The sequence below is a fragment of the Brassica oleracea genome, chromosome C5 (genome assembly GCF_000695525.1).
Source record: "Brassica oleracea var. oleracea cultivar TO1000 chromosome C5, BOL, whole genome shotgun sequence".
Classification (NCBI taxonomy): Eukaryota; Viridiplantae; Streptophyta; class Magnoliopsida; order Brassicales; family Brassicaceae; genus Brassica; species Brassica oleracea.
In genome coordinates this window covers 5,404,951-5,430,463 of record NC_027752.1, presented here as the reverse complement: position 1 = coordinate 5,430,463, position 25,513 = coordinate 5,404,951, and the positions used below count along the sequence as shown (strand labels likewise).

Here is a 25,513-nt window from a genome sequence, read left to right as displayed (position 1 = left end):
AGGTAGACGGTCTGGCCGTAGGTCATGTTCTTGTTTGATTGTTGGCCGGCGGTTCGACCTATGCCTAAAACGGTTTTGGGGTGTTACAATCAGGGTTCGATAGACAGGAAGATATAAGATCCCTAGATAACCAAGCACATTTGTCAAAGCTAATTAAAGTGAATGACTATGTAAAAAGAAATACAAATAACATGAATATGGAATATATATCGCATATTTATCAAATAGGTGAAAGTGAAACCACCTTTTTATTTTACCAAAAAAGAAAGAGGATGATAAAAGGGAAAGAAAATCAAAAACCATATATAATAGGAGGTAAACAAAACTAATGAAGTTCTTTAGTTTTGTACAATGTTGTGCTTGTGGATTATCATCTTCAACCACCTCCCTTGTATCTATTGCATGTGTAGGAACAACAAGCACTTGAAGAAGAGCACTCGGATCTCGAATCAACAGTCTTTGTTTGAAGTATTTGGATTCGATTGTTGTTTAATTTCCATTGTCTTGATACACATTTAAATCTCATGAGAGGTTTCACCGCAAGTCTCTCTAGAATAAGCTCAACCACATCGTGAGGTAACGATTCCATTACACAATACCAATATTATTTAGCTGCTAGTTTGACAAACGTATCTAAACCATATTCGTAATGTTTTTAATCCATTATAAAATGAGGCAAAAACGTGAAGCGAAATACAAACAAATGCAATTAACTTAATTTAGTGACTTTTTTTTTTTGATCGAAAACTTAATTTAGTGACTTTCGTGAAAAAGTAGCTAAGTAAAAATAATTAAAATTTTCCAGTTTCAAAGAGAGAGAGTAAGCTATTAATTAAGAACTCAGATTTTCAAAACAAATTAAAAAACATGAACTTCATTTAAGCCATGTTGATCTTCAACCTCTTAAAGCTGTCTATTTTAAATATAATTTTTGTTGACTTAAGTATTTCAAATATACGAAAAAGTCTTATAACTTTGACTTTTCACTTAAAAACGATTTGATCAGTAAAAGTTGAGGTTTAGAATAGAAAATTGACAACATTAAGAAGTTAGAGATTAAAATGACTTAAATAGAAGTTGGAAGTTATTTGATATTTTTTTTTTATAAGTTGAATGTTTTTTTGGCAGTTTTTCTATATAACATGTTATTTTGTAGAGCTACTAGGCATGTCAAACGTTAGTGAAATAGAAAAGTAAATAAGCTTTTTTTTTGTTAAATTGTAAATTGCTAATTGCTAAATACTAGATAAGTTTATTGAAGAATCGAGCAGCAAAAATAAATATAATAAAGCACCTGTTAGGAGGGCAAAAAAAGTTAACAGTTGTTCTGGACAACATTGTGCTTGTGCATCATCACCATCACCACCACTCCTTGTATCTATTTCATCTCTAGGAACAACAAGCACTTGAAGAAGAGCACTCGGATCTCGGATCAACAGTCTTTGTTTGAAATCTTCAGATTCAATTGTTCTTTTCCATTTGCTTTGATACACATTTAAAACTCATGAGAGGTTTCATTGCAAGTCTCTCTAGAATAAGCTCAACCACATGGTGAGGTAACGATTCCATTACTCAGACCCAATATGTTTTATTTTTAGTTCTTTTGATCGAGCTTATAGGTTTATTTATATATATATATATAGCCAGTTTGAATGATCCGAGTATAATTAGGAATCCGTAAGCAAAAAGGAAAAGGGAATTCTCAAATCTCAACGCTAACCTTTTCCTAACTAAACACAGAAGATAATTACAAATTTCATAAAGATGATCATGTTATAAAACCCATCTAACCAGACTTAACCGGATACTTGTAGGAATCGAATTGGTTTCTTTCTGGTTGGCAGAAAATAGATGAGAGAGAAATCTTAAATACGGTTGCGCTTGGTTGCAATTCTAACCCACCAATCCGGTTTGGCTGGTTTATAACTGGTTTACTTATTGACCAGTACGGCACCTTATTATTCAAAACGAAACCGTTTTCGGTTCTTTCGAGAGAGAGAAATAAAATACGTAGAAATCGTATCCGTGACCGACGTCTTCTCCTGGTGGCCGATCAGATCCACGACGGAGGCAACGATTCCGATTGTTGTAAGCATAGATAGATGATGGTCATAAGCTCAAAATCTGGATGATACCTTATAAAAGGTTTAATTCTTTTGTTTCACAACTTTGTGAGAATTTTTTACATGTTTCACAAACAAGCATATTGAAGTGACAGTAACAAAATAAAATTACACCAATACATATGATTTGCAATTTGCAAATAAAGAACACAATAGTAAGTTAAAAATCATACAGCTATGTAGTGAAATAGAAAAATAATCAAGTTTATTGAAACTCCTCAAGCATGAAAGAAAGACTGATACACAGGGTGAAATAAAACCAAAAACCATATCAGGAGGAAAACAAAAATCATGATCTTTTCTTGTTTTGTACACCGTCGTGCTTCATCATCAACCCTCTCCCTTGTATCTATTTCATGTGTAGGAACAACAACCACTTGAAGAAGAGCACTCGGATCTCGTTTCAACAGTCTTTGTTTGAAGTATTCGGATTCGATCGTTGATTTCCATTGTCTTGATACACATTTAAATCTCATGAGAGGTTTCACCGCGAGTCTCTCTAGGATAAGCTCAACCACATGGTGAGGTAACGATTCCATTACTCAAAAAAAACCAACCTGTTTAGTCAATTTGAAAGATACGAGTGTAATTAGGAATACGTATGCAAAAGGAGAAAAGGAACTTTCAACACTTGCCTTATCCTTAATTAACACTTTGAAGATAATGATCAAGTTCGATGATCGGAACTCTACTGTAACCTCTCCGTATTGATCACATGAACACCACCGATTACACGTTGCTAACGACAGCTCTCACGATCTCATGGCGATCGGAGGTGAAGGTCTCATGGCGACACTTCATTCACATCATCATTAAGCATACCTCTCCCGAAAAATACACGGTCTAATATAGAAGAGAAAAGCTTCAACGGCAAAGCCTCCAACAGAGGTAGAGTCTTTGCCTCTCCCTGCCACGTCACTCATAGTCAATGGCTGTGTTGAATTATGCCGTATGGAACGGAACGTATTGGATAATTACGAATTTCATAAATATGATCATGGAATAGAACCAATCTAACCAGACTAAACCGGATACTAGTAGGAATCGAATTGGTTCTCTTTCTGGTTAGGAAAAAATATACTATACTGGTTCAACTATAACACATTAGTCCGGTTTGCCTAGTTTACAGCTGGTTGGTTTAATTGTTTGACCCTTCTCCAAAACGCCATCGTTTCGTCACTTGATTCTTTCGAGAGACACGGGAGAGAGAGAGAGACGGTGCCGACGTCTTCTGCTGGTTGCCGATCAGATCCCCGACGGAGGTAACGTTTCCAATTGTTGTAAGCAAATGCAGAGACCCTAATGAAATGCAAATCGTCCTTCTGTGTTGATTTTGCAAACGAGAACCAGAATCGATCTTGATGATGGTCAAAAGAGCTCAAAATCTCCTTTTTAAAGCTTATATAAGTCTCTTTTGTGCGCAGTTTTAAAACTAAGAGGGGGAAGAGAAGAGATGGATCAAGGAAGGCAAGTGTTTTCAGTTGATCTTCTCGAGAGATATGCCTCGAAGAATCGTGGCATGATCACATGTATGGCCGCTGGAAACGATGTAATTGTTCTGGGAACAAGCAAAGGATGGATCATCCGCCATGATTTTGGAGTTGGGAGTTCTTATGGTATACTTCACATTTTCATCATATGCACAAATCATCTTGTTTCTCTTTTCGGTAGTTAGTTAAACGTAGAATAATAATCTTTGCTTGAAATTATAGATATTGATCTCTCTGTTGGTCGAACTGGAGAGCAATCGATTCACAAGGTTTTCGTTGACCCTGGTGGTAGCCATTGCATTGCTACGATCACTGGTGTTGGAGGAGCTGAATCTTTTTATACTCATGCTAAATGGCCTAAGCCGCGTGTGTTGAGCCGCTTGAAAGGTTTGCTGGTTAACTCGGTCGCTTGGAACAGGCAACAGATAACAGAAGGTTATGCTTCGTTGTTATATGAGTCTTCTTTTTTTTTTCACATGGATATTGATTTTATTTAGTCTTTCCCCTGGATTCAGTTTCAACTAAGGAGATCATCCTGGGCACTCAAGATGGGCAGCTATTTGAGATGGCCGTGGATGAGAAGGACAAGAGAGAGAAGTACATCAAGTTTTTGTTCGAACTAGAAGAACTTCCCGAAGCCTTCATGGCTTTGCAGGTACTACTGTTTATTTTGAGTTTAAGCTGTAATGGCCACTATGTTATTTTTGTTGATATTGTATTAGTTAAGTTGGTGGCCGTTCTTTTGTTAGGTTCAATTTGTTGGATAAGTTTTTATATGTTTGGTCGAAATTTTTTTTATCCCTGATGAGTTTTAGTTGTCCCGATCAAACCATGTTTCCTTCATTTGTTTTGTTATTCCAATCTCTGTCTTTTTGCGCAGATGGAAACAGCCAACATAAACGGTGGAATGAGGTACTATGTGATGGCTGTAACTCCCACTCGACTCTACTCGTTCACCGGGATTGGAACATTAGAAGTAAGTTAAACTCTGTTCTGCTATGCGATGACTTCTGTCCCCCATTTTATAATTTATTTGGGAACATGTAGTTTCATGATAGTAAAATAATCAATTTGTAATCATGAAATGAACTGGGAGCATTAGAGATTAAGTTTAAGGTTCATGATATTATTAGTGAATTGGAAACTTATGGACTAGTGTTATTCTCTATGGTTCCATAATTGAGCTTCAAAAATGAACCCTGATTGTTCTTCACTTCAAATATCGCACAGAAGAGTTTAGATCATGTTGCTTCCATATCTATGATCTGAAATTGTGAATTAGATTTTCGCTATCCAGTTTCTAATTACTAAGCCTTTACTTCCAGTCTGTTTTTGCTAGTTATAAAGAACGTGCAGTACATTTTATGGAACTTCCTGGTGAAATACCAAACAGGCAAGTGTGACTTACCTTAGGCTCATTTTGCGTATGAAAGAAATCACAAAGCGTAACCCTGCTATCTGACCATATAATGTTTGTCGTCTTTCAGTGAACTACATTTCTTTATAAAGCAACGAAGAGCGGTGCATTTTGCGTGGCTTTCAGGAACAGGAATTTATCATGGGGGCTTAAATTTTGGTGCTCAGCACAGGTAGAATGACGATACCCTTATCTCTGTGAACTATTTACTGGGATCTTTGTGTTTGTTACCCTCTTTCATATTTTTTGGTTATATCATTCTATTACTTGATTAAAATTGTTTGGTAGTTACCCAAATGGTGATGAGAATTTTGTGGAGAGCAAAGCCCTCTTGGACTACTCAAAACTGAGTGATGGCACTGAAATAGTCAAGCCTAGTTCGATGGCACTCTCAGAATATCATTTCTTGCTTCTTATTGGGAATAAGGTTAAGGTATGTTTTGGACACATGTAGCTGATACATTCCTCGTTGCAGCTTCATCTGGTTCGTTATGTGTTTTGTTTCACTAGTGGGCTTACTTTTTGGTTTCTGCATTCCTTATATGTGGGGGTTAGGTTGTGAATCGGATTAGTGAACAAATCATTGAAGAGCTCCAGTTTGATATAACGGCAGATTCAGCTTCGAGGGGCATAATTGGACTTTGCAGCGATGCATCTGCTGGTCTTTTCTATGCGTATGATCAGAATTCGATCTTTCAGGTCTGGTTTCGGGGTTGGCTTGTACTCGTTTATTATGATCTTAATTAACTACTTGAGTAAATATCTCTGATATGTACCTTTTCTTCTCAATTGTGGGTTTTGGTTATCTTCTCTAGGTTTCTGTAATTGATGAAGGCAGAGATATGTGGAAGGTTTACCTAGACTTGAAAGTTTTTGCTGCAGCTTTAGCAAACTGCCGTGACCCTCTCCAGAGAGACCAAGTTTATTTAGTTCAGGTGATCGTTTATCTCTGTCACCTCAGTTTAGTTAATAGGAAATATTTCTCATGCCATTCCTGTCATATATGCAATTCCTTCTTATCATCAATATTTCTGTCGCCTGCGTATAGCCCGTTTGCCAGAAGAATCTCTCTGATTTTGATAATGTGTGAATTGGCACCCTCTCTTGTAGGCAGAGGCTGCATTTGCCGACAAGGAATATCTACGAGCAGCATCATTCTATGCCAAAGTAATTTCTAGCTCCTTTGTTTTACTTTGCTCTAGCGTGATATAGTTCATTTTGACGTGGATACATGTTTTCTTTGCAGATCAATTATGTAATATCTTTTGAAGAGGTCACGTTGAAGTTTATTAGTATCAACGAACCGGTAAACATTTACATTTGTATTTTTGCTTGTTTTTAATATATACCATAAAGCGCATTTCAGAATGTCAAATCTCTCTATTTCCGTGCTTGCTGTTTAGGAGAGAAAAATATGTTTCACATGTGGGCTTTAATATTCACCGGTTTATATTGCTTATGTGATTGCAGGAAGCTTTGAGAACCTTCCTGTTGCGGAAGCTTGATACTCTTTCAAAGGATGATAAATGTCAGATTACAATGATATCAACATGGGCAACTGAGCTGTATCTGGACAAGGTTTAGCTTTTGCTTCCATCCACAACTTATTCTCTGTTCTCACTTCTTAGTAAACACATATATTGGGGTTCTTATGTTCATTAAATATTATATACTTTCATACTTCGTTTGTTATAGTGTCATAATTCCTCTTGTTGATTTTGCTTTCTGGTTTATTTCTGAGTCTTATCTTATTTCGGAGTTTTTGGCTCTTGAATGTGGATTAGATAAATCGGCTGCTTTTGGAAGATGATACTGCTATAGAAAACTGTAACTCAGAGTATCACTCAGTCATTCAAGAATTCCGTGCTTTCATGAGCGACTGCAAGGATGTATTAGATGAGGCAACAACCATGAAACTTCTGGAGAGGTAACTTCCACAAGTATCCCATGCAATATACTTAAATTATTTTTTTACCCAGTGAGCACTTGGACCTTTGTGATGATGTTGTTTATTATTTTCTGGAATAAGCTATTCTCTTTAAGACTGTTCTAAGCACATCTCCTAGGATATATCTTGCTTAGAGTGTGAAACATCGCCTTTTTCGTTCTTTCATTCCTTTGCTGCTTTTGTTGTAGTTATGGTCGGGTTGAAGAGTTGGTATATTTTGCAAACCTGAAGGAGCAGTATGAAATCGTTATTCACCATTATATTCAGGTAAAGGGCGTGATAATCTTTATATAATTGATTCATAGAGATACAAGATATTACTCAGGGTTGTTCAAGTTACTGAGTTTTTTTCTCTATCCGTTAGCAAGGGGAAGCAAAGAAAGCTTTGGAGGTGCTCCAGAAATCTTCAGTTTCAGATGAGCTTCAGGTGTGCAAAAAGTAACAACAGTTTTATTCTTAAAAAAGTGGTCTCCGAATCTTTGCTTCGTTCTGTAGCTAAAATATGTTTTTCCATTTCAGTATAAATTTGCGCCAGAACTTATTATGCTTGACGCATATGAAACCGTGGAATCATGGATGGCCTGTAAAAATCTGAATCCAAGGAGACTGATTACTGCAATGATGCGTTACTCAAGCGAACCTCATGCAAAGTATTTACCCACTTTTCAACTAAATGTCCATTCACTCTGTTATTATTAGTCTTACCAAGAATTCCTCATATTAAACTGCAGGAACGAGACACATGAAGTCATAAAATACCTTGAGTTTTGCGTCCATAGTTTGCATAACGAGGATCCAGGGATTCACAATTTACTTCTCTCATTATATGCCAAGCAGGTCTGGTTGACTCCCTTCAATGTTTTCTCTTTGTTTTAGTCATTAAACTTTTAGAAGCCTGTACTTAATCCATAAAGCAATGTCGAAGGTTACTATTTTTCTTTTCCACTTGTAATATTATGACAAGAATTTATGAAAAAGTGATACATTTTTCATCTTATATATCCAATTATCAGGAAGATGACAGTGCCCTCCTCCGTTTCCTGCAATGCAAGTTTGGGAAAGGACGAGAGAACGGTCCTGAATTTTTCTACGATCCCAAATATTCATTGCGCCTGTGTCTCAAGGAAAAGAGAACTCGTGCCTGTGTCCATATATACAGCATGATGTCTATGCATGAAGAGGCGGTAGCCCTTGCTCTCCAGGTAATAATTTCATTATGTAAAGAATGGTATTATCCATTTCTGTCTTATGTGCGCGATCTGTAGGTATGACATCTTCTGAAACAACTGCGACAGAAAGATACTGAATTCGCTAGCACAACTGTTTCTGTTTTACAGATTGATTCAGAACTTGCTATGGCTGAGGCTGATAAGGTTGAAGATGATGAAGACCTGAGAAAGAAGCTGTGGCTGATGGTTGCAAAGCATGTCGTCAAGCAGGAAAAAGGAGTCAAAAGGGAAAACATAAGGAAAGCTATTGCCTTTCTCAAGGAAACTGATGGCCTTCTAAAGATTGAAGATATTTTGCCATTCTTTCCGGACTTTGCCTTAATTGATGACTTCAAGGTTAGTCAACTTATTCTCTTTTCCAGGCACACAAACAGCTCTGTCTTCGCCTAACCAAGTTGCTTCTCCGTTCTTCTTATTTTCTTCGATACCCTTGTGCAGGAAGCGATTTGCTCATCTCTGGAGGATTACAACAAGCAAATAGAACAATTGAAAGAGGAGATGAACGATGCCACACGTGGTGCAGATAATATTAGAAACGATATTAGTGCCCTAACGCAAAGATATGCTGTAATCGACCGCGAAGAGGAATGCGGGGTATGCCTTCCTAAGTTGAATAGCGTTTATCATATAAATATGAATCAAAATTTTGGACGATCCAAAATAATTAGCACACATTATCCACTTCAATGTACCAGGTTTGTAAACGTAAAATCTTGACGATGACGGGGGATTTCAGAATGGCTCAGGGATATTCATCATCTGGACCACTGGCTCCTTTCTATGTTTTTCCTTGTGGGCACTCTTTCCATGCACAGTGCCTGATTACACATGTCACAAGCTGTGCACACGAAGAGCAAGTAAGTCTCCAATCATGAGTTCTTATTATGAGTTCCCTCTTATTTACATGTGCAGTATTAGCTACTGCAAACTTCAGCAATATTCAGTAGCTTAGTTCTTAACTCTACTTTCAGTGGATATATGATCTGTACTAATGTTAATATTACGATTTTGTTTTTGGATTGGTTTTCCAAAAAATCTGTCTAGGCCGAGCATATACTCGATCTGCAAAAGCAGCTGACATTGCTTGGTAGTGAAACCCGGAGGGATATGAATGGTAATCGATCTGATGAACCTATAACTAGCACAACTACTGCAGACAAGGTAGAAACATTTGCTCCATTTCTCATGATTTTTATTTATCTTCTCTTAAGATCAATGGCTTGACATATATTCCTTACCATGAGGCAGCTTCGATCAGAGCTAGATGATGCTATCGCCAGCGAATGCCCGTTTTGTGGAGAATTAATGATCAATGAGATCACTCTGCCTTTTATTAAACCTGAGGAAACACGACACTCTGCTTCATGGGACCTCCGACCACAGACCAACTTAGCAAACCAGAGGACCATTTCTTTGCCTGTTTGATTTGTGTGACACCGTGATAGCTTTGGAGTGTGAATGTGATTTCGAGTGCGAATGTAATATTATTATTAAACATGCTTCTTGAGATTCATACATACAATAAGTTTGATCACCTACTTGTAACTCTATATCTAAATGCTCTCTTGACTATTATTTCAATCTGAAAAGATCCTTTTGTTATTCATGATTTTCATCAGTGATGTGATTCGTCCTCGGGTTCAATATCTTTTTCTGCAGATATTTTCTTCGACAGAGCCTGCTTGCCCCAGCGCTTCAAGTCATAGGCTCTCTTGAAAGGTTTCTTCTCCTTGGTAAGTCTTTTATTTGTAATAGCGATTGCAAGATCGTTCGGGAACAAACTTTGCCAGACAAAGCCGTGGAGAAGCGTGGAGACGAACAAAACGCAGACCATAGCCGAGGAAATGAAGGAAAGCGTGAGTGCTAGAGCTCGGCTAGTGAAACAAGGTACGGCTTCTGCATACTTTATCGTTGCTACTGAGGCTGTTGTCATAGGAAAAGTATATGACCACCACGCCACTGAGAACCTGCACATCACGTTGCCAGTTAGTTGCATCAGTACATCTTAAAGCCGGAGAAATTGTGTAAAACCTTAGATGGACTTACTTGAACCCTGTGAAGAAATTGATCCGTACTACAAGGGAAATGTATAGGAAGAGTGCAATGAAGAAGCAAGTTCTTGAACATCCGTCGAACTGGCCATAGATTGTGTTCCAAGCGATACTTGCTGCTGATGGTGCAGCTATGAACATAGAGTAGACAGGGTGAAGCTCTTTAGGCAAAGCTTCACTTGTGGGAAGTCTTTGATAAAGTGTTACAAACACAACTAAGTAATGTGCAAAACCTACTGCCCACAGGAACTTAGCTACTTCATTCCATCCAACTTTGGAAGCTAAGATGGCTCCAACGAAGTTCCCTACAATAGAAAGATGAGAAGACGGGTTTGCGACTTTGCAGAGCCGCCTTCTCCCTCCCGACAACCATTGTCCGTAAATCTTGAGCTCAAGGAAGAAGTAAGGACCCATGAAAACGCACCAGATGGCTGGATGGAGGGGTTTTCGAGAGAGCACGGGAGGTACGCTGATGGCTAGAAACATGCAAACCACCCAAGGAGCGAAGAAGAAGTTGACTCGAACTGGATGGAAGTACTCTCGTTTCACAGCTTCGAAGTAGAAGATGCATTTGAGTATGTAAGTGAAGGAGACAGAGACTAAGGCTACTAGTGCCAATAGCCATATAACTAAGTTGATCACTGGTGGGATGTGTAAGAAGTGTGTAGCGGGGCTTTTCGCTAGTGCAAGCCACAAGACAGCTTGACTGCTAAGTCCTAAACATATACCGTAGCATCCTATAGGGAACCTTAGAAGAAAAGGCCATTGCTCTTCTTTTGGAAGCAGGATGTCTTCATTGTCCTGCAAGAGAATAGAGTCAGAACTAACTTATCAAAGCTTCGAAGAGAGAAGAGGAAGATGGAGTTGTTACCTTGACTTCATCTAACTCTGGTCCTCTGAGAGCAGCAAAGTATCTTCCCGCAGAAACGTTTTCATTTATAGATTCATCTTTGGTCTCACCATCTTCACCTCTTAAAGAGTTCTCAATGTCTCTCTCCCTTATTACAGAAGGCAAGAGAGAGTTTTGTTTGCTGAGCGTTGATTTGGTTCTGAAGATACTGAAGTCCCCTTTCCGACCATCTCCACCGCCGTTGACGATTCCGCGTGTTTCAAACCCGGCAAAGCTACGACCACTCCTCGGTAAACTCTTCTTCTCACCTCTTCCTTTAGATTCTCTGTTGAGCACGGAGAAACCCGTCTCTAGCGACACTTGTCTGCTGAAACCTCGGTATGGTCGTTGCCTCCCACGGTTTGGTCCTCTGTTGCTGGAAAACCTCTTGTTGTTATCTTGCTGTTGCGGTTCTTGCTCTGCATCTTCTTCTGGTACAACTTCATTGATGTCGGCAAAGTTGGAACGAGGAGCTGATTGTTTTTGTTCCATTGATACGATAAAGTCGATACTTGAAACAGAGGAGAAGATATTCTTCTCTAAAATGTGAGCAAACAAGTTGATGTATATAGAGAGGTCGGTCATGGACTACGTTTAAAAGTAAAGCTTGTGGTCAAGGAGAAGAGATCACGAGAAAGCTTGGTGCATGGTGTGATTATGGTGTATGTGTACCAATACTTTCCTGTAAAGTTTCTGAGGTTTCTCGTGAAAGTGTTTCGATCCCAACAACTTGGAAAGTAAAAAAAAGAGGCCGTTCAATTAGTCACGAGACTTCAATGCAAAGCCAAAGCCAAAGTCAAAGCCTATGCTTTTTTTTTTTTTTGAGTCATAGCTTGGACCGGTTCAATATGGTTGATTCTCCATTTCTATTTGCTCGTGTGTAGTTAAAACTTTTTAGAAGTACTTTGAAATCCTAATGGCTATTGGTTGGTTCTGACTTCTGAGTCACTCTTAGGCTCGGCTTTAGTAATTTCATCGGATTGACCAAAGTTTAAACTATTATGTTCATGTACGCTTTAACTTACAAGGTTCTACTTTTAAAATCTACAAATCTAGTGTTGAAACCATGACATGTAGAATGTAGTAGGTTCACTACTATCATTTTTCTACCGATTTCGTGGCATTTAACCCTTCTGATATTATCAAACTTCGTAAGAGCACCATAAACGGTGGAAGTGGTGAAGATTAGGCCTGGAACGGATCGGGTATCCGGGGAATTTTAAGGTATCCGGATCCGGATCCTTATCCGGCGGATCCATAATTTTACTATCCTTATCCGGATCCGGGGTTCTCGGATATCCGGGTGTCGGATATCCTTCTAAAAATTGTAATATCCGGCGGATATCCGGATCCGGATTTGGATCCTTAAAATAAATAAAAATAATAATATTAATATATATAAAATATTAACAATAATTTAAAACAAAAAAATATATAATGTTTTGAATTATTTCTATGTATAAAATTACAAAACTTACATAAAATTTACATATACTATTATAAAATTGAAAATATATTAAATAAAATTAGTTTTTATATATAGATATTACTATTTTTGAAATAGTTATTAATAAAACTTACGGATCCGGATATCCGGACTAAAAAATCGAGATATCCGGATCCGGATCCGGCTTTGGCGGATCCAGCATTTTACTATCCGGATCCGGATTCGGCCCCTCCGGATATCCGGATTTTCGGATCGGATCCGGATCGAATCTCGGATCGAATCCGGATCTCGGATAAAAGTCCCAGGCCTAGTGAAGGGTTCTAAAAGAAAAAAAATATATTAGTATTCTAATCATGTAATTATATATATTTATTTTTTAGAACTTTTGAAAAATTAACAAAGTGACATCTGTGGGCGATGTCGGATGTAGGGATGTTAAAATGGTAAAACTCACCTCATTTAAACCCAACCCGTTTAAGATCCACCCCATTTAGAACTCATACTCGTTTAGACCCATTTAAAAATAGGTCTATTAGAGGTATCCATTTAGATCTACAAATTTTGTACTAACTCATTTAGACTCATTTAATCTATTATTGATTTAATTTTTAATTGTTTTAACTTGATGGTTTTTAACAAAAATTAAATGAAACAAATACAAAAATTTAACGGATTTTTATTATTTAAACACAATTCAAATTGTTCTGGTAAAACCGTAAAATCGAGTTTTCTTCTAAAACCGCAAAATTGATTTTTTCTGCTAAAACCACAAAATCAAGTTTTCCCACCAAAACCGCAAAACCGAATTTTCCCGCCAAAATTGTAAAACCGAGTTTTCTCACCAAAACGAAAAATCAGATTTTCCCGCCAAAACCGTAAAATCGAGTTTTCCCGCCAAAACCGTAAAATCGAATTTTTTCTTGCCAAAACTGTAAAATCGAGTTTTCTTGCCAAAACGCAAAATCAGATTTTCCTGCCAAAACCGTAAAATTGAGTTTTCCTGCCAAAACCGTAAAATCGAGTTTTCCTATCAAAACCGTAAAATCGAGTTTTTCCGCCAAAACACAAAATCGAGTTTTCCCGCCAAAACCGTAAAATCGAATTTTTTCTTGCCAAAACTGTAAAATCGAGTTTTCTTGCCAAAACGCAAAATCAGATTTTCCTGCCAAAACCGTAAAATTGAGTTTTCCTGCCAAAACCGTAAAATCGAGTTTTCCTATCAAAACCGTAAAATCGAGTTTTTCCGCCAAAACACAAAATCGAGTTTTCCCGCCAAAACCGTAAAATCGAGTTTTCCCGCCAAAACCGTAAAATCGAGTTTTCTCGTCAAATCGCAAAATCGGATTTTCCGCCAAAACCGTAAAATTGAGTTTTTCCGCTAAACCCGTAAAATCGAGTAGGCCTGAGCATTTTAACCTGGATCCGAAGACCCGAACCGGAACCGACCCAAAAATACCCGACCCGGAACCGGACCGAAAATTTACAAGTACATTTTGGGTCTAATTTTTTTTTACCCGAAAGAGCCGGAACCGAAAAGGAACTGACCCGAATAGACCCGGACCCGAAAAGAACCGATCCGATAAGAACCGATTTTTACCCGACTTAAAAACATGTATATCTAAAACTATGATGTTTTTGTGTTCTATTTTATATATATTATTTTATGATTTAGTTGAAATATCTTTTGTTAACAACATTTGTTATTATTTTTGAACATTTTTAAAGTAATATAAAACTTTAAAATGTAAACTTTAGAGTTTTAAAATGTTTTATTTAAATTATTAATAGTTTCATTTAAGTTGTTTTGTAAAATTTTAGATATATATGACAAATATTCAACTAAAGTTGATGGAATTGGGTATATAATGTATTTTTCAGATTCTAAATACCCGAACCCGACCCGGACCCGATATGGACCCAAAAAATTATGGGTATTTTATGGGTATTTTAATTATAGACCCGAACCGACCCGGACCCGAGAAGAACCGACCCGAACCCGAACCGAAAATTTGTAAGTACCTATTGGGTCTAAATATTTAGGACCCGAAAAGACCCGGACCCCAAAGGAACCGGCCCGAACCCGACCCGAAGACCCGAACGCCCAGTCCTAAAATCGAGTTTTCCCGCCAAAACTGTAAAATCGAGTTTTCCCGCCAAAACCGTTAAAGTTGAGTTTTCCCGCCAAAACCGTAAAATCGAGTTTTTCCGCCAAAACCGAAAAATTGACTTTTTCCGCCAAAAACGTAAAATTGAGTTTTCCCATCAAAACCGTAAAATCGATAAAAACGAGTTTTCCCGCCAAAACTGTAAAAATTGAGTTTTCCCGCTAAAACCGCAAAATCGAGTTTTTCGCCAAAACTATACAACCGCATTTTCCTAAAAAAATAATTAATTAATTATATTAAGTTAAATGGGTTAAAAGGGTCCCCACTAATTTTAATTAGAACTCATTTAATAAATGAGTCCTAACAAATCTACCCATTTAAAACCAATTTAACTAAATAGGTCTAAATGGACATTTTTTTTAAGCCCATTAAAAACCCGCTAACAAAACCTATTATAAGGGCAAGTTTATCGGGGGTGATTAGGGTTCTTAGGAGAGGGGGTCCCACAAAAACACAAAAGTCGTTACCAAAAAGCCCAGGTTAAGGATTGACTATTGTTGGGGTTTTGTACTGTTCGCGGACTCCACTGACATGTGGTGGCCCGCGATTGGTGCATTTTTTTTTTTTAATCAAATTTTTTTTTTTTAAGAAACCTATTAAGGGTTTTATGGGATAAACATGGTCTAACATCCCTAGTCGGATGGGTGAGTAGAGATCAGACTGGCAGATTGCTGTGGGCAGGTGCGAAACATATGGGCACATCCATAGAAACAGAGGCAGAAGCAATTCGATGGGCTATAAGTACTATGTCTGGATTTGGGTATAAAAATGTGGTTGTAGAAACCGATTCTTTGGTGCAAAGTAGGATGATAAGTGGATAAGAAGAAGTCTGGCCTATTCTGCAACCTCTAACACAAGACATATTCCATGTGTTGAGGGTAAATCAAGGTTTCAATGTGGTGTTTTATCATAGAGATGGTAACAAAGTAGCAGACAAGATAGTAAAGGAGACTCTTTCTTTTTTGACTTATGTCCCTAAGTTGTATTATGTAACACTATTGTGATTGAAAGAATTTGTAGAGGCTGATATACCTATGGAGAACATTATTTTGGGTTAATGGAAAGAAATAATTTGCAGAGGCTAATATGCCTATGGAGAACGTTATTAAGGTTTAATGGAAAGTTGTTGTTGAGTTAAAAAAAAAACCGAAGTGACATCTGTTGCTTTAGTTTCCTAAGAGATACTAAAATCTTATTTTAAGAACTTTTTCAAAATTTTTTTCTGATTTTATCTTTTTTTTTTTTAAGTTTTAGAACTCCTTTCTAGTACTATATGATTGGAGCTGCTCTAACAATACGTGGTTATATTTATACTGAGACATTTTATAAAGCAATTACTATATACAAATTACACACGTAAAGTTGGTTAAAATTTGGAAATATAATACAAAAAGTGGAGCAACCAATTATATGAAGAGAAATATTCTTCTTTGGTCTTTACTTTTCCTTTTATCCAAACAATAAACTTTAAATTATCGAGACAACAAAAACAAAACAAAACAATACAAAAAGTGACGATAAATCAATTAGTAACCTCACATGGATTGGCCCAAAAGACAAACTCACATAAGCTGTCATTATCTCTCTCTACTCGTATTTTCTTTTGGCGACATAAACTCTTCAAGAAAATTTGGTTTGCCAACCAACACTTTAGATGTCTATATAATTGTAGACGAAGCATGGCTAACAGAAGCGCGGTTAGAATAAAATGCCCAACATTTTAAATTGCACTAACAAAATAATATTGTTACATAGCAAATTTTTATGAAAAACATCAAAAAGTAAAATATTCATTCTAAAGTTCTAAATATAATTTTTGTTTTTTTTGTCAAATTAATAATCAAATTTTCTAATGTTTTGAATCATTTTTCAATGCACAAATTAACCAATATTACTTGATTTTTTTCTGTATCTTAATTTTTATAAGATTAACAATTTTGTTGTCTATTTTTATTTGGTTATTTTACTATTAAAACTATCAGAATATCATTGGGTAGCTAGCCATTAGACCATTATAACCATAACAATCAACATCTATAATTCTCTTCATCTAGTCTATATTAAGCTTATCCAAATTACTAACATTTACCATATATATACATTCTATTATGTAGGATTAAAACAATATAATTGATAAAAGATGATTTAATCAAAATAATAACTAATGAAAAATGCCCTGGTGTCATATTAAAAACTAAGAAAAGATGTCCTATTAATTTTTTTAAAAACTGATGCCCAAAGCGAAAGCTTCATTTTTTACAATGGAAGCACGGCCCTGATTGTACATATGCGTTACGAGAATGAAATCACAACAACTTGGATATAGTTCCATTCTATATGAAATGAAGCATGTAGTATAAGAGTTCTATTAGCTATATAGAAGCCTCAAACATCTAGCACTGTTACCACCTTAAAAGGTTTACTATATTGGAACACACCTAGACAAGTAAGTCTAATGATAAATTAAACCCTACGTTAGCTAAAACGTCAACATCTTATCAAAACATATTCAATAATAATTATTGAATTTTGGATAGAGTATGATTCGTCAATTATAGTAAACAATAGGAACAATAAAATTCAAGTGTATCAAACAAACAAACAAAAAAAAAACGTTTGTTGGGGAATAACAAATTCTTAAGCAAAGCTCAATTCTTTCAGATCAAAATCATAAATTACAAATCATTATAAGAATACAAAATGTTTAGAAATAGTAAGTTTTTAATAAGTATTGAAAGATACAATCTTATTTATTTTAATTCTTCACCCTACTTTTACTTTTGTTATATATGTATTCCCCTTTTTCATACTCATAGTTTATCCCCAATCAGTCTAACCATTTACAATTAATTTGATTCCCCCCTCCCCTCAAACCGGTTCAAAACGATAGCAGAAATTCCAAAAGAATCAAGAAGCATAAACCGAAATATATCGAAAAAATAAAAATAACTTCACCGGTTTAAATCCGGTCTATTTCCTCAGACTTTCACTTCTGGTTAAGCAATTTGGATCTCTTCCTAGCTTCGCTGTAGAGAACCACTCCCATAATCGTGACCCCAAACCCGGCAATACCCATCACCGTCACTGGATTCCTAAATATCAAAACCGAAACTCCAGCAGCCACTGCGGCTTTTCCATTGCCCAAAACCTGCAAAGTGAGAGCGCTTGTGTGCTTTGTCACCAAGAAGTTCGTCAAGTTTACTAAATAAGCAACTGTCGCATTCCCTGCGAGCAAGAAGATGATCAATGGATCCGTCCTCGCCTTTTCAATTAGGATCCTTAACACGTTTCCTTCGATGTAGAGTGTAAATGGTAGTAAGATACAAGCCGCCATTGGTGCCATGTAGAGCAGAAGATTCATCGAATGTAGCTTCTCCGATTCTGACGTCAGTATAATCCCCTACAAAATACACAATACTCGATTAAACCAAACCAATAAAAAAAAAAAAAACTCAAACTCCATTGGACAAGATCATTTTAAGACAGATGTGTTGTCGGAAGGATGCAATTTCGGTTTTGATGATTTTTAAACCGGATAAAATCATTTTAATACCTGGACGACGGATTTAAGAGCTCTACCGGCGGTGGAAGCGACGCAAATGAGGAAACCAAAGAGATGAAACGAAGGTTCGGAGTTAGAAGCTAAAACGATGCCGGAGACGACGGGGAGGAGAGCCAAGTAAACTTCGGTTGACTCCGTTTTACACGTGATGAGGAAAGAGAAGACGGCGGTGAAGAACGGCGTGGTGGCTCCGATCGCTTGGTTGAAGGAGACGGGAATGTAACGCAGCGAAGTGTTGCCGCACACGACGGAGAGGCAGAAGATCGCCGAGAGAGAAAGGATCTTCAGAAACTGGCGGCGCGAGAGGATGTGCTGACGCGGCACGACGCCGGCGATGTTGATGACGGCGGAGCTGTAGGCGGCGCAGGAGAGCATGTGCGTCATGGTCAGGAAGATCGGGTAGCGGAAGCCGTAGTAGAAGAGGAGGTATTTGTTCAGGAGGAGGACTCCTATGTTGGAGCCGAACCAGGCGGCGATGATCGCCGCCGTGAGAATGGCCGGAGATACGGTTGGTGAGGAGAGGGAGAAAGGTTTCCCTGTGGAAGAAGAGGAGGAGTGAGGAGGCGTTTCGGGGATGTCGACGACTGTTTGCGGGGCGGTTGCGGCGGCGTCAACTCTCGGATTGCTCATCCGCCGCGTCGTCCATGACTGAGCTTCCACCATTTTTGTTATGGGGCAAAATGGGAATAGCAAATTTTCTCTCTTCCAGCTAGAGAGAGAGAGTCTTTATCTTTGAGATCTGAGAGTGAGAGAGGAAGTAAGAAGAAGAGGAAGATGATGAATGTAAATTGGACGGTGAAGATTTGATTTAGAGTAAAGGTTTCGAGTGATATCAGCCGTTGGATCTGATAGTTGGAGGGAGTTCTATTATTTTAAAATTAAAATACAAATAAATAAACAAATCTAGTTTTAAGATTTGAAGTCTTGTGTTGAAGCATGAGTCAGAAGTGTCGGTAGTAGGTCCACTCATCTGAGATCCCATCCAACGGAAGCAATCTTCTACGACACTGCCCAATCCAATCTCTTAAGACACATCCTAATTAGTAATTAGTTAACTATAAATCACTAATTACCAAGATCAAACGTTCATGTATTACATAATATGTTTCTCTTTAAAGCTTGATCATTTTGTGTTTATACATTTTAACCGTGATCTGATTGAATCAATCATCTATGCTATATTGTATAAAATAATAAGTTATGGTCAACGTGCTTATTATATCTATATATGTATATGTTTAGATTTTTAAACATGCATTAAAATATAATTTAGACTTGACTATAGTACAATTTAATAAAGGTTGGGACATAAACGTTTAACAAAAAAAGAGGTTGTCACATATACCAAAAACAAATCAGATCTGTGAAATAATAACGCGATTTTTCTTTCACATACTACATCAGCATTAATCACGCATTGAGTTTGTCATTAAAATGACTAAATGTGTGATCTAATATGAGCATTATGACATCTGCCACTGCCACATGATATCTTCTAGTTTATCCAGTTACTATTCCAGTCACCAAAAGTCGAATACCAATTATGGTAAGAAATACAAATACATTTTTTTGAAGTGTATCGTTCTAGAAAAGTAGACTTGGCCAGCATAATGCAAAATTTAGTGTTGCTTTCGGTAAAATGCCTTTTTTTAGAGACAATTAGACTAATATACCTAAATCGGTGTGAAATTAAGAAAGTACCCGAAATCAAAAAGAACCCTTCAGAACGGTAGATATTTGCGTCCCCCATCCCTCTTTTACCCCTTATAGTCCGGACACGTAAGGCAAGCATGTTTTGATTCGATGTAATCTGCAGAAATACAATCCTAGATTTATATATTCTCTTTTCCTCCACTTGCTAAATAGGCGACTAGCTTTCTACTAGGTAGCTGTCATTATCTGTTCTTAATAGTAAGTGATTCTCATCTACAAAAATCTATTTGTTTAATAATTTAGTCTTCATCATCTCTTTCCCATTATATATCCTCCCTAGATGTCGATGCTCACCATCTTGTTTTTCTTACTCACTTTTTCAGTAACAGATTTATCATCTATCTTTTCTTTTTGTATTGGCAATTCTTCTTAAATAATCTTTTTTTCACTATTTTCATAGAAAGTTAACTATATATCCTCGTCATCAGGCATCGTCTATCCTCGTCGTAGAGTTTCAGTAGAAGTCCTGTCGAATTGGAAAAGACGATCATTTATATTTTGTGATTTCAATGGAGCTTAAGAGATTCATGTACATCTTGTGAACCAATGTATTCATCACACGATCGAAAACAACAAAGTTACATGTTATAATATTCCGTATGTATAATTAACATGTTATCTGTTACATTATATTTTATCGTTTACATTGTTCATACTTATCGCATGATCGTAATTGTTAATTAGATCAATAGTGGCTACAGTTTTTACATATATGTGTTGATGACGAATTTGTGACTGGTCTATAATTAAAGTTAAATGTCAGTAATTTCTTCTGAAGGGCATGACAAAGGATGAACCCAATTTCGTTACACTTATGACATTAACGGCTAACAATTGTCTTAACTGTTAAATCAAATATTAGTGGTTATGCATTACTGTACATCCGAGTGAAACTAGAGAGGCTAGAGAAGTGTGAGAGTTAGTGATTGTATACAAAGCATGTAATCTCTAAGTGTGTTAGTAAATATATTGTTAGTTGTTAAGTATTAATATTATATGCTAATAATATAACATAAATCGAGTCTTTTAATTTAGGTGAGCATGAATTAGTATCTTCCTACACATAGATAAAACAACTAACTAAGAAAATGTTAGCTAACGTAAATGTTATCAAGATGCCTCCAAGTTAACCACCACCTTTGGGACCAACGAAAGCCAAGCGATGTGTTTGATGTTCTTATTTGTCACTATGATGGCGTGACTCCCCCCTTCTTCTCATATTTGTCATCTTTGACGAACATCATACTGTCATCTAAACACATAGAATTGACAAATAGATGGTGGCTAAGAATTATATAAAAGATGGAAAATAAAATGTTAATCATCACAACTAGGAGATAAGAATTTGAAGTATCCTTATAACATCTTTGTCCTTTCCTATAGTTCTTCATACATGCACCATATTTTGAAGCCACTGACCAAATATGTGTGAACTAAAAGTTACATAAAATATAACATCTAACAAAACATATATTAGTTAACTTAAACATTTTTAGAGTAGCTAACAAACAATACATCAACTAACAACACCTATTTAATAAAATCTTAACAACCAGTTATTCATTACCGCAACATATTTTGTAACATCTAACTTAACATGTAGATGCTAATGGCAGCACATGATGCCTATTTATAGCAACTATCCAAACATGTGTTAGCACATGGTACATATTTGTAGCTTCGAACAGTTATGCTAACTTATTTTGTAGAAACTAACTAAATATGTATCAGTTAACATTATCTATTTTGTGGGTTCTAATCAGAAAATAAAATGTAACGACTAAGTATATCCAAAACTGCTAACTCGTATGTTATCTTTAATGAACTTCTAATGGCGATTTGCCACACATCGTTTGGAATCAAGATGACAGAGCTTGAAATCAATGTCTACATGGTACTTACAGGTGAACAAGAGGAAGAGCCACATCGTAAAAAAATATGGAGAGGGAATTTAACCTTTGAAGAAGAGTTCATCGGGTGAACTCTTCCTGCAATTAATCCCCCCCAATACGGCTTCTCCGTGATGGGGTTCTTCTTCCTTCTGATGTTTTTCTTCGGAATCTTGCTGCAATTAAGGCATGTAACTTGCACAAAATCATGCAATGACATCCTGAGGGGCCTCCCGGCGAAGAGAAAGCAAATCTCGAACTTTTTCAGAACTCGTAGGATTCGCACCACCATGGACTGGTCGAAGCTTCCGGAAAATGAAACTTCATTTGCCCTTCCCGTCATTAAATTTTCAATATTTAAAATAAATTAAAGAGGTTTCGAAACCTTTCAAGATATTTTGTGTAAATAGGATGGTCTAGCAATATCTTCTGACACCATAGGCAGCGTAGACGATAGGATAAACGTGTTAAGGTGTAGGGGTGTAATGGTATTAAAATAAAATGGAGCAGTAACATGACAGTTGCTTAATTTCTGAGATTTCCATGTATATACGTCCTAATTTCTCTCTTTTTTATTGCATTCTATTCGTTAGTATGATGATTTTTAGGGTTCATCACTTTCCCATTTTGCCAGCTGATGATCATGTATGCGATTGCTAATATCCAAGGCAATAGTTTTGCAAGATGGCTTTGGTAAATTACAAATACATCACGTTTCCTTTAAAAACAAATAAAGAAGGAAATACTAACAAATTGCACCAATCTTTGTAAAAAAAAAACAACTTGCACCAACTGGAATTTGACTAATATATATCATTCATGCGAAAGAGAATAATTTTTTTTTGTTGAAAGAGGGTATTCTATAGATTAAGGATCCGACTGGTTAAAACACAACGGTTACGGCTGCAGATACGAGAGTTTGCTGATGCGAATGGTTGAAATTTCAAATGTTATTAAGCGTTTTGTATGACTGACACAACGTTTGAAAATTGTTGCGTTTGCGGGATATTTGTGACTGAGTGATTATAAGATATTGCAGCGGTTTAACAATAAATTACCAATATTAACATATTATAACATTATAAAAATATAAAAACATACTGTTGTAATAAAATACAATAATTATCAATATAATATGATTAATAATAATATTATGTTTATTTATTTACTTTTTTAAATTAGATGAAAGTTATAATTTTAATTAAAAAAAATTGAAGATTTATATTAAAACTTTTAAAAGAATATTTTGTTTCGTTTTATATATGTGTATATCTTTATATATGTATATATATTAATTTCTAAAAATTCTAATGAATAGTTAGTTTAAAGTTTTTATAAAAAAAATTATGATACTATTTGTGAATTTAAATTAATATATAAAATGGGAGAAACTATGCAAATCAAGGGAGGAAGGTGGAATCAGATTCAGGATGATTCATGAATTTAACCTAGCATTGCTGGGAAAACTGTTATGGCATTTAGTACAATTCCCAAATTCCCTATTGGCGAGAGTCCTGAGAGGACAATATTTCCGATGTAGCTCGCTATTGCGACTAAATGAGGTGAACAACCCATCCTATGGGTGGAGTATAATGGCTGCAAACTCACTAATAACAATGGGGATTAGACAAAAGGTACACTCTGGTAATGAGATTAGGACTTAGGAAGACCTTTGGGTCCCAACAATTCCAGCCAGACCAGCTAGGCCAATTGCACCGGTGCTTCATCCAATGATGCCTGTAAGTGATCTGATGATTGGGAACCCGAAGAGATGGAATACTGAGATGCTAGAAAACTATGTCCACCACGATGACATCCCATTGATTCAATCGCTGGCCATAAGCCAAGATTACCATCAGGATGGATATTCCTGGAGTTATACGAGGAATGGGATGTACACGGTCAAGTCATGTTACTGGGTGGCACTAACTTGCTGAAGGAGGAGGAATTGGAGGCACAGGAACCCAGCATAACGAAGCTCCAGGCCTTTGCTTGGAAAATAAAAGCTCCTCCCAAAATCAGACACTTTACTTGACAACTGATATCTGGACATTTAGCAGTGACAAGTAATCTGAATCATCGGCATATGAGATGTGACAACCATTGCCCTCGTTGTGGTGCAGAAGATGAAACTATAAACCATGCCATCTTTGAATGTCCTCCAGCTATACAGACTTGGGCACACGCGACAACTCCAACGCCACCAACATTATTTCCAAGTGGAAGTCATTTCACAAATATAGATTATCTTTTCTGGCGAAAAAATGATGTGGAAGATACAGAGCTGGACAAAGACTCATATCCTTGGATCATGTGGTATATCTGGAAAGCGAGAAACGATAAACTATTCAGGAGAATAGACAGAGACCCTTTGGAAACTGTCAGACACGCTGAATCAGAATGTCATGCTTGGTTTAGAGCAAATCAAAGACTGGAGGAAGAGGAGAGAATCCAAAATTTAGAACGGCCTCCAATTTCTGAGAGATGCATGATAGATGGATCATGGACACATGACGCATTCTTTAGTGGTTATGGATGGACATGGACGGACTCTAGAGGAGTGACGCAACTATTGCGAGCAAGGAATCAACGCAGACGAATCTCATCATTACATTCAGAACTTAAAGGCTTTATCCTGAGCAATGGAGTGTATGCTTGAGATATCGACATGTCAATCCTTTGGAACAGACTGTAAGGAACTAATTTCGATGATCAAAGACCCCGAAGCATGACCGAATTTCTCTACTGAGCTGGAGGAGTTTATGTAGCTGAAAACCAGATACACGGAGTTCTCGATTGTTTTTGTTCTTCGTTCAGAAAATGTATCATCTGATTCTTTAGCTAAGATAGCGAGATCCTTCCATAGGGACTTGTACTACATTGGTTGTTCTGTTCCGGTCTAGTTTCTTAGACCACCTCAAATTTGAATAATAGAACAGCCGTTTGAGGAAAAAAAAAAACTAATCCAGGAAAATAAAAGCCAGAGATAGTACACAAAAATGTTTGAAGTCTAATGATATCTTTTTCATCTGTCTATATCCGGAAGTTCTTAATACTCTTTAAGTAGACAAATTAAGGTAGTAAATGACGACTTTTTTTTTTTTTTTGACATCAGTAAATGACGACTTATACAGGTAAATGTGAGGTTTTAGTAAAGGAGTAGAATATCTAAATCACCACATGTTCTTGATTCGATTTGAAGTGACTACATTCTTCTACAAGAAAAAAGTAATGCAGGTCAGACTATTATACGAACCATTTGTTTCCATGTGCAACCCACCATTAGTGGGCCTAGTATAGTGGGGCTAAAGCTATTTGCATGGGGCCGTCGAACAGCAAAACATTATCTACAACATTTGGTGATTTGGTCAATCGACCAAAGAAAAAAAAATCAGATTTTGGCTTCGCCCGGGTTCGAACCGGAGACCTTCAGTGTGTTAGACTGACGTGATAACCAACTACACCACGAAACCTGTTGTTCACTATTCTAACTACTACAGTTATCACCTCCGTTTGTAATGTATTCATAGTCTTTGAATAGAAAGAACTATGCTTCCGGGTAGACAAAAGTTTTTCCAGCTCAATAGAAA

The 25,513-nt window shown here is 36.7% G+C and overlaps 3 protein-coding genes and 1 non-coding gene across 8 annotated transcripts; 1 reads left to right on the top strand and 3 right to left on the bottom strand.

Moving 5' to 3' along the window:
* The first annotated feature begins 2,023 nt into the window (after nt 1–2,023).
* LOC106295055 (vacuolar protein sorting-associated protein 18 homolog) lies at nt 2,024–10,038 on the top strand. Of its 5 annotated transcripts, XR_001260935.1 has the most exons (25): nt 3,246–3,385; nt 3,548–3,739; nt 3,836–4,048; nt 4,129–4,268; nt 4,494–4,589; nt 4,939–5,006; nt 5,101–5,202; nt 5,319–5,463; nt 5,586–5,729; nt 5,846–5,965; nt 6,141–6,197; nt 6,277–6,336; nt 6,501–6,608; nt 6,815–6,957; nt 7,167–7,245; nt 7,343–7,405; nt 7,498–7,628; nt 7,710–7,815; nt 7,992–8,180; nt 8,316–8,543; nt 8,646–8,801; nt 8,903–9,064; nt 9,252–9,368; nt 9,456–9,685; nt 9,867–10,038. XR_001260935.1 is itself a non-coding variant. In XM_013730829.1 (24 exons), exons 2-24 carry the CDS (start codon nt 3,577–3,579, stop codon nt 9,630–9,632), a joined length of 2,967 nt encoding a protein of 988 aa, XP_013586283.1. In that variant the 5' UTR covers nt 2,024–2,070; nt 3,548–3,576; the 3' UTR covers nt 9,633–9,782. The 5 variants fall into 5 exon arrangements, 4 of the variants coding, with proteins under 4 accessions (XP_013586283.1, XP_013586284.1, XP_013586282.1 ...); XM_013730829.1 differs by lacking the exons at nt 3,246–3,385; nt 9,867–10,038 and adding an exon at nt 2,024–2,070 and having other exon boundaries at nt 9,456–9,782; XM_013730830.1 differs by lacking the exons at nt 3,246–3,385; nt 9,867–10,038 and adding an exon at nt 2,070–2,088 and having other exon boundaries at nt 9,456–9,782.
* Nucleotides 9,776–11,928, bottom strand: LOC106295057 (guard cell S-type anion channel SLAC1). The gene is made up of 3 exons (XM_013730832.1): nt 11,130–11,928; nt 10,254–11,059; nt 9,776–10,174 (listed from the first exon to the last, which is right to left on the bottom strand). The coding sequence occupies exons 1-3, from the start codon at nt 11,730–11,732 to the stop codon at nt 9,823–9,825; spliced, it is 1,761 nt and encodes a 586-aa protein (XP_013586286.1). The 5' UTR covers nt 11,733–11,928; the 3' UTR covers nt 9,776–9,822.
* Nucleotides 11,929–17,460: 5,532 nt separating this feature from the next.
* Nucleotides 17,461–19,084, bottom strand: LOC106343713 (probable sugar phosphate/phosphate translocator At1g12500). The gene is made up of 2 exons (XM_013783002.1): nt 18,313–19,084; nt 17,461–18,159 (listed from the first exon to the last, which is right to left on the bottom strand). Exons 1-2 carry the CDS (start codon nt 18,982–18,984, stop codon nt 17,746–17,748), a joined length of 1,086 nt encoding a protein of 361 aa, XP_013638456.1. The 5' UTR covers nt 18,985–19,084; the 3' UTR covers nt 17,461–17,745.
* Nucleotides 19,085–25,322: 6,238 nt separating this feature from the next.
* Nucleotides 25,323–25,396, bottom strand: TRNAV-AAC. Its single transcript has one exon. It is a non-coding gene; the product is annotated as a tRNA-Val (tRNA).
* Nucleotides 25,397–25,513: the final 117 nt, after the last annotated feature.